This window comes from Onychostruthus taczanowskii, unplaced genomic scaffold, assembly GCF_017590055.1.
Source record: "Onychostruthus taczanowskii isolate IOZ18803 unplaced genomic scaffold, ASM1759005v1 scaffold149, whole genome shotgun sequence".
Classification (NCBI taxonomy): Eukaryota; Metazoa; Chordata; class Aves; order Passeriformes; family Passeridae; genus Onychostruthus; species Onychostruthus taczanowskii.
In genome coordinates, this window is record NW_024498674.1 from 840,801 (window position 1) to 849,595 (window position 8,795).

At 35.4% G+C, this 8,795-nt stretch overlaps 1 protein-coding gene across 1 annotated transcript in view; it reads left to right on the forward strand.

The window, feature by feature from the left end:
• The window catches only part of MFSD14B (major facilitator superfamily domain containing 14B), a 31,126-nt gene extending 23,612 nt beyond the window's left edge, over positions 1-7,514 (forward strand). The window contains exons 9-12 of the mRNA XM_041398466.1: positions 1,394-1,506; positions 2,376-2,473; positions 4,230-4,387; positions 5,958-7,514. Coding sequence (XP_041254400.1) covers positions 1,394-1,506; positions 2,376-2,473; positions 4,230-4,387; positions 5,958-6,161 — 573 coding nt within the window. The 3' untranslated portion in view covers positions 6,162-7,514. The remainder of the gene's footprint in view (positions 1-1,393; positions 1,507-2,375; positions 2,474-4,229; positions 4,388-5,957) is intronic.
• Positions 7,515-8,795: the final 1,281 nt, after the last annotated feature.

Below are 8,795 nucleotides of genomic sequence, written 5' to 3' on the forward strand. Positions count from 1 at the left end.
AAGAAAAATTAAGGTAGAAAACAACTCTTAGGTGGAGATAAAGCAGTTTATTAAATCAAAAGCAAAAGTTTAGGCGTGCACAACCAGGTAAAAAAAAAAAGGTTTATTTTCGGCTTCGCATGAGCTAGTAGTGTTGAGCGACTTCCTGGGAAGCGGGATTTCCACACATGTAGCAGTTGCTCTGAAAGGCGAACATCATAAATAACAAATGCCCCATTCTTCCTCCTTTCCTTAGCTTTTATATCTGAGCTGATGCATATGAGATCAGTTATCCCTTTGGTCAGTTTAGATCAACTGGCCAAGTTTTGTCCCTCCCAGGATCTTACCCATTCCCAGTCTACTGATGTGGGGGGAATGTTGAGAGACAGTGCTGTTGCTCTGCCAGCACTGCTCAGCGGTAGCCAAAGCACTGGGGTGTTAACAACACCTTTCCTACTCCCACAGACCAGTGAGAGCTGCTGTGGGAAAATTAACTCCATCTCAGCCAAACTCAATACAATCAGGAAGAGAGACAAGAGAAGAGAGGAAGTATATTCTGCTCTGCAGTCCTGGTTCCTTTTCTCTTTATTTTTACTGAAGCGTTGCTGAGTTTCTCATGTTAAAGAAAAATATGTGGTCCATTAACTGAATCAAGTTGTCCATGTGGACTTGACTTTACTTTACTAGGAGTGTCTGCTTCTTGCCCTGAGTGTCTTGTTGTGTCTGAATTGGGATCTCCTTCCCCCTCAGCAGTAACACTTCTAACAAATGGAAATACTGATCTTTGGTTAGGATTAGCTTCCATGTGCAAATGAAAAGGTCATATCAGTTGTGTAAAGAAGCAGTAGAAAATGTAATTAAAGGTGCCTAGGAATTGGCCAAATTTCAGTGTATGTGATGAAGGTGACAAAGCAGCAGGATTTAGTTGTAAATGTAAATGTAAATTTGCAAAACAATTCAGCTGACCTAAGGAGTTTACATTATTCTGAGCAAGCAATGTTTTTTTCTCTAGTATTTGAAGATACCAGTAAATTCAAGTTGTGTCCAGCTTGCACTGTCTTTGCTTGGTAACAGCTTTTATTTTGTGGAGTGCTGTATTCTGTAATACATTAGGCTTGTAGAGGTGCAAATGAAAGCCTGTTTGCATTGGAAATAGGCACTGTCATCTAATATACATAGAGAGGGCAATACGTATGCTTCTGGATGTCCTGAAGTAGTAACCCTTTAAGTGTTAAGAATATTTGTACATTAAATGTTGAAATGACTTATCTGTATTTTGAACTTAATACTGGAGGAGAAAGAGGACAAATGGTATGAATTTCCTCATAATTTCAAAGGTCTTTGCATGGGAGAAATTACTTTAGCAAGACTGACTTTTTAAAACAACTTTTGGTTGAAATAATTTCTCTTGCAGACTCTGTTTCTCAGTATCTTGATGAGATCTATAGGGAATAAAAACACAGTGCTCCTTGGTCTTGGCTTTCAGATCTTTCAGCTGACTTGGTATGGTTTTGGATCTCAGTCTTGGTAAGCATACATTTTGCTATGTACACACTTGTTAAGGAACTGAAAGGGTTTTTTTCCCCCAAGAAATTCTACTATTAATTCTGTTATCATGGGTATTTGAGTGTTCTGTGAATTAAGTATTCCCATTTTCATTACACTACCAAAATTTGGTCTGTATTTTGCATATGTCGGAATGATAGAATTTCATGTACTTAGAGCCCTTTCGAAAAGGGAGTCTTTGGAGTGTTTTGTTCCACTGAGTATTAAGTCTATGAATGTGGTAAAACATTTTCTTAAACTCACAAGCTAATAAGTAGCATGTTCTCTCTAGTAATTCCACTAGATCTATTTTACCCATTAGGTATTGGACCTACACTTGTTTTTGTAACATATTCTCTTACTCCAACTATAATCAGTCCTAGAAATTGAGTCCTAGAGTTTCTTCTGTTGGAAAAACTGTCTTTAAATAGAGACAATTGGAATCATAAGCTAGAAAAACGTATTCTTTACAAAGTGTGTCCTACTGAGAGGGATGACTGCTTGTCGTTTATCAGAGTACTTCCTAGTCAGTTGTAGAAGCTAGAGAATTGTGTCACTGGGACACCCTGGGAAATTGTTCCTTCATACAGTGTTTGGAGAGGAAAGCCCACTTCACTTCTGTTCCAGTCTTTTTCTTTGTTAGGGTAGAATCAAATCAAATGTTCCAACAAGTTCAGAATAATATATGGGAAGAGAGCAGGAAGATAATCAAATAATTTCCAGTTCTTTAGGTGTTTCAGTAAGAATGTTTTGAAAGGGAATGAAGTGTTAAATAAGGGTGCCCTTGTAGGAGTGTGGGGATTATTATGAGGTCAGTCTAATTTTTAATTCGAATTATGTATTTAACACAGGATGATGTGGGCAGCAGGAGCTGTAGCAGCTATGTCAAGCATTACATTCCCAGCAATTAGTGCTCTGGTTTCACGAAATTCAGAGGCAGATCAACAAGGTGAGTATTGGATAAATTACTGTTTATGCATCAGACTGTTTTTTTGTCTAGAATGCAGAACAGCTATCTAGATGTACTTTTCAAGTTTTCTTTTTGTTTTCACTTGGTAGTACCTGTGGAAGTCTGCTAGTCTGTGTAGAGAGGAAGAATACATAATTTCTGATGAGCTACTTCTTGTCTTTTTTTCTGTAAAAGCATTACGAAGGCAACAATAACATTCTCTTTTTTTCTCCTCCTTTTATTATATGCAGTACTCTCTAAGTAGACAGTGAGGATTAATGTAACAATACTACCTTTTTAATTACACATTTTACCAGATTGAAATAAATGTAGGAAAGAAGCTTTATTTTTTTTTGTAGAAAAGTTGGCCCTATTTGATACAATACTTCAGATTTTCAAGGAATAGAAAAGGATGCCAAAGTAACCAGTTAATCTGAGAAAACACAGAATTTACTGGTTTTGATGTGAAAAGCAATGTACAGTCAGGAATTACTCCTCCTTTAAAATGAAATGAGAAGTCATCACAAATTAAATCACTGGTAAAAAGACTTAATATTGTTTTTGAATTGAACATGAATTTCGTATTCTTTTTTAAAAAATGCTGTACATATAAATTTTAAGTATCAGTTATACTTTAGCATTGTACAACATGAAGTTAGGTAAATGCAGGAAATCTGAGAAGTACCAAGGTGATGCTGTTCCAGGAGGTGGATTTTTCTTGAAAGATCCAAAAGATAGTATTTTACAAGGGTTTTTATAATTTTGGCCCTTGTCCCCATTTTTTTCCAAGACATTTTAAAGATCTTTAAGGACTTGTTTTTTGTTTACATCAGGAAATGACTAGTTTAGTTAAGCTGACAGAAGCCATTGAACTTTGATTTTACATAGAGGAAATTGGTGTTAATAGCTAAGGCTTTCAAGACTGAGGTTTTGCCACCTAGTGGTATGAAGATTTTAAACTTTCATATCATCAACCTATGAAGTAAAAACTTGGACAGCTATCTTTTTTGCATGTTTTCTTTTCCTCCCAATTTACAAGTTACTGCCTTAAGAAGGAAGCAGATTATCAATATTGCGAAATAGCATTTTTTAGACTCTTATTATGTGAAGTTAATATCATCAAAACACTTCTTACTCTGTTGTCACAATTACTTAATGAAGTTGAAACAGAAATATACCTGTAGCCCTTTGATTAATCAAGCTTTAAAAACAATCCAGTGTAAAAGTGCAGTCAGTCAAGTATTTTGAATTTACTGCTGTAGACTTAATTTACTGCCCTGAGTAAGTTACTTGGTATTTAAATAAATACTGGTCACAATTTGTGCATATTTTCCCAATCACAGTTCTTAATACTTAGATACATTACTCTAATTGAAAATAAATTGAATAGGGACCACATTTAAACTCTGCTGTCTTCGTTATCTTCATTGCAAGCTTTGGGTGAGAGTGGAAGAACTCCTAGTATTAAAAATTAAACATGCACATAAATTTCTTGATCATAATAATGAAATATTATCCAATAATAAAAACAGTAATTCTTCCCGTAATCTGCAAGTATAGTGGCAGAACTATGGTGTGCAGAGGATTATTTTAATCCAACAGATTTGTCTTCAATATACTTCTTACATTTTAGAATGCAGAAATAATTATGATATGCTCTATTTTGGAGCGATTATTAGAATACACTCAGAACTCTTGGTTTTGAGCATTTCCTCCTTGCTTAAAAAAAATCCTGCTTTTTTTTTTTCCTCATTAGGTGTTGTCCAAGGAATAATAACTGGAGTAAGAGGACTGTGCAATGGCCTGGGACCAGCACTGTATGGCTTTATTTTCTTTCTCTTCCATGTGGAACTCAATGAATTGCTACCTGATAACACTTCTGAAATAAAAACAAAGCAGAATCCAAGTGATAAGGTTAGTTCAAAATTGGGTGTGGAGTTTGCTGTGTAGAACTCATAGGGCCAGAAATCTGTCTTTTTGGTTGATTTAAAATCGTCACATCTTATTCTTAAATGACTTAATTTGTGCTTTTCAATTTTATTAAATAATTAAGATAGCTCATAATTTAAATTTAATAGTAAATATTTAGATTTACAGTAGTAGCAGCGTTGGTTTCAGTATTGTAACAGTACTGGGTAACTTCTTTTGATGTAATTTACCAAAACTAAAGTTTGAGTGAGGTTGCGTCATTATGATTATCCACAGGAAACGCTTCCAGCAAACAGAGGTATTGTAAGCTGTGTTGGAAAGTAATAGTAACACTTGGCAATGCAATGAAAAAGAGCAGCTTTTGAAAGATTTTTAGTCCTCTCAGTGAAACCACAATTATGTAATATTCAAAAACTGCTCAGATGAATTAGCTGTTATACTGCAAATGAGGGTGTATTAATTTGTGGAAGTTAATTTCTTCTTTGAGTATTTGTGTATGTAGCACCTCATGGAGATTTAATGTCATCAAAATATATTTTTGATATGTTTATATTCTTTATATGTCCAGACCATGAGCTGAAAATTGTAATTGGCCTCTGATTGTAACAAGATTGTAATTGGCCTCTGATTATAACAAGAATTGAGACAAGGGAAATACCCGGTTACTGTATACTTATGTTCAGATATATTCCCACTTTATTTGAGCATAACTTCCTACATTCCTTTTGGTAGAATAAAAGTACACTATATTGACAAGTTTCACCTTCTGTTTTATCTAGTTTTAGTTTACCCAGATACAGTTAAAGATAAAAAAAAAATAATTGTTAAAGATAAAAAAAAAAGCTGGGTTGTTGACATTTTTCTTTGATAGAGGTTTTTCATCAAACCTGGCTGATTTAAAATTTATCTTAAAACCTTTCTGGTGTTTGTTTTTACTTGCGGCTATGAAATATGGGTAAGTTTTGGTTTTGAATTTTAAAATAAACTGCTTAGAAGCAAGAGACAATAACTCCAAATACTAGGTTATCATACATGGGTAACATGTCTCTGCACTGAGAACGATCTCACTGTTATTTTGCTCACCCATATATTGATTTTTTTGGGGTGTTTGTTTATTTGGCTAACTTGATTCTAGATATCTCAGCCATGGAAAAGTGAAGCTAAGGTTATTGAGTACTTGTACTTCTAGATGTTGAAATCTTATTCTCTTAATGTTCACGGGAGTCTTGTTGATTTAACAGCCATGTTGCCTAAAGCAAAAAAAACTACCAAAAAACATCAAGTCAACATCTGTTTCATTAGCTAGGCAATCATACTTTCAATTGAGAATTTTATGTGTTTTTCGTTTTTAGATCAGTGTGGAGATCAAAGGAGGAATTTGTGGGGATTTTAGATGTAGAAAATTCACTTTACAATGCACATATGAACGTGTTTGCAAAAATTTTATAGTCCCCATAAATATGTCTTTCATGATCTCCTGCCTTAGTGGTGTAGTTCATAATGCAGAAGTCAATGTCTGAAACGTGAATTCTTTATTATGCTTGTTTTCCTGTAGAGAGCGATCATTCCTGGTCATCCCTTCCTGGTTGGAGCGTGCATTGTTCTTCTGGCTTTCCTAGTCGCCTTATTTATTCCTGAGAACAGCAAAGCCAGCAGTACCAAAAAACACAGCAACAGCATCACTAGCAGTCTGAGTAACAACAGAGATCAAAGTAATGAAGAGGACATTGAACCATTGCTGCAGGATAGCAGTTTATGAAGACTAAATTCTGAGGGGCCGATGGAACAAATTCATCTGAATTGTGGCTCTGGAAGCTTGGTGGGAGGTACTAGAGTATCTTGCCTTTGAGAAGAAGGCAGCTGTGACAGGAGGTCACTTGCTCTGTGCTACTTGAGGTTGATGTCGTGCATGCAGGAGTGGTTTTTTTAGAATAGCAGGTCACAAGCTGGTGTGATTCTACCCAGTGTTGGACTGCAAATGCTCTGTCAAATTCTGATATTGGGTAAAAACCTGAATACAGAGACAGATTTTTTTTAAAAGTTTGAATGTTCCCAAAATTGCAAGTTAATGCAAAATAAACAGGTTTGAGTCAGAACAATTTCAGCCATCACTATAATAGGTTGTTTTGCATTTCTTATGCCTTTTTGTCTGCATCTATACCACATGTAGTCTTCATAGTATGGAAGGCACTGATCCCTGTATAGTTTTGGTACCTGAAATGGTGGTTATCAATGAAATTCTCAAATATTATTTACTAGCAAGAAGTCCAGTAGTTACCAGAAAGCAGTGATGAAACAGATGGCAGAATTGTGAATGTGTGAGATCACACAGGATAGTACTTATCCATAAATGAAGGTCATACAGAAGCCCTAAACTCATATTCTGGAATAATCAGTTGCGTGCAGTTAAAGCAAATCCAGATGGCACCCAAGAGCCAGGTCCCATTAATGTTTTGCTTATAAAAATAAAATTTTAATATTAAAATGAGCAGTGTCAGAAATAGACACTTCTGAGTGGTTGCCAGAGTACTTTACATCAAAATATATATGTATGTACTGTATTTTGTCACTTTATCTGCCATATAAACTAATTTTTCCTATTAATTCCTTTCACCGCTGCCTTAACTGCTTCTTAGTGTTCAGTTATTAATCATATTCAGCCTTCATATCACTGTCTTACCTGCAGAATATCATGGATATATTGATATCTTTTTTTTTTCTAAAAGATGCTTCAAAGGAATTATGAATTACAACAAATGTGCTAATTTTTAGAGACATTTTATGAAGAAGACAGATTTATATGTATTTTGCTGCAGTGCAAATGGACTATTAAACCCAGCTTTGATGAAGTACTCCTATGAATGTTTTATATGTATGCAATATATGTAGATATTTGTAAGGAGTTTTAATTTTTCCAGATGGGGTGCTGTGTAAATCATGTATTTATAAATGTAATGAGGGTACAGACAGTTATACAGTTTTTTTAAAGGATTGTGTATTGGCTGAACAAATTTAAAAAAAAATATATTTTGAAACTTGTTCCATGTTGAGCACAGATAAGAGACCTTTTGTACTATGCAGGTTGGTTTTTAAGTTAATAAGCTTCCTATTGCATAATAAATATAAATATCAAGCTTTCTAGGTTGTGTGAGTAAGTGTCTGTTTTTCCAAGTTCACTGTTGTGCCTTTGCTGCTTCAGAGCAGAAGTGGGTTTATCCTAGTTTTGGATGGCAGTACCTGAATTCCTGTTTTGTTGTGTTGTGTCTGTGTTATCAAGAGTGGTGAAAAGCATGCTTTGCTTAGAAATTCCTTGGATATCTGACATGGTATCCACTGGGGTGGAGAAGTGAAGAATGAAAGTACAAAAAACCCCCAAGAATAATTTCTGAACACTACTGCAGAATTAATATGCTCTTTCTGAAGAGGCTCAGGTAGTTTTTTTTTTTAATTTCTTGTAATTCAAGCCTGGGCTTTTATGCTGGATAATCTTTTTTTGCTGCAGGCCAGACTGCAGTTGGGTAGGTTTTGTGTGATCCCAGCTTAGAATGTCTTAAACTTGATATATGGAATAAAATACAGTATGTTATTGTTAAAAGTAGCAGTTGTCAAATTTATTACTGCTTATAGTATCCCAGCAATGGATCAGATTTTTGCAGTAGCATCTCAAAATCACAGAGTGGTCGGAAGGGACCGTTAAAGGTCATGGGACAGGGACATCTTTCACTAGAGTAGGTTGCTCAGAGCCACCCTGTCCAACCGAGCTTGAACATTTCAAGGACTTCCAGGAATGGGTTATCCACAGCTTCTCTGGGCAACCTGTGACAGTGCCTCACCACCCTTATTGTAGAGATTTTCTTCCCTATGTTCAATCTAAACTTTTTTCATGTTAAAACTCTTACTCTTTGTCCTGTCACTACATGCCTTGGTGAAATGCCACCTCCTTTCCTAAAAGTCCTTTCTATATATTGAAGGACTCACCCCAGAGCCTTCCTTTCTGCTGGCCGAACAGCCCCAGCTCTCAGCATGTCTTCACAGGAGAGGTGGTCCAATCCTTCAGTCGTCTTTGTGGCCTCCTCACTCCAACAAATCTGTGGTTTCCTGTGCTGAGGAATCCAGAGCTGGATGGAAAAAAAATATTTTAGGCATGCACCCTTACTCTATATAAATTATTATATGTGCTACTCTGCTAATTAAGTAGACAATAAAAATGTAAAAGGTAAACTATAGATTAGGTAAACAATTTTCAAATATTTTTATGAGTAGTGTAAAGTATTTTTCTGTTCCCAGTAAAAAAATTATTAAATGATGCTCAGAAATACCTGATGCCTCATTATTTTTAGGAATTTTTATTCAACACAGTGGTACAGAGATTCTGAGATTTGGTTCTAAGTTC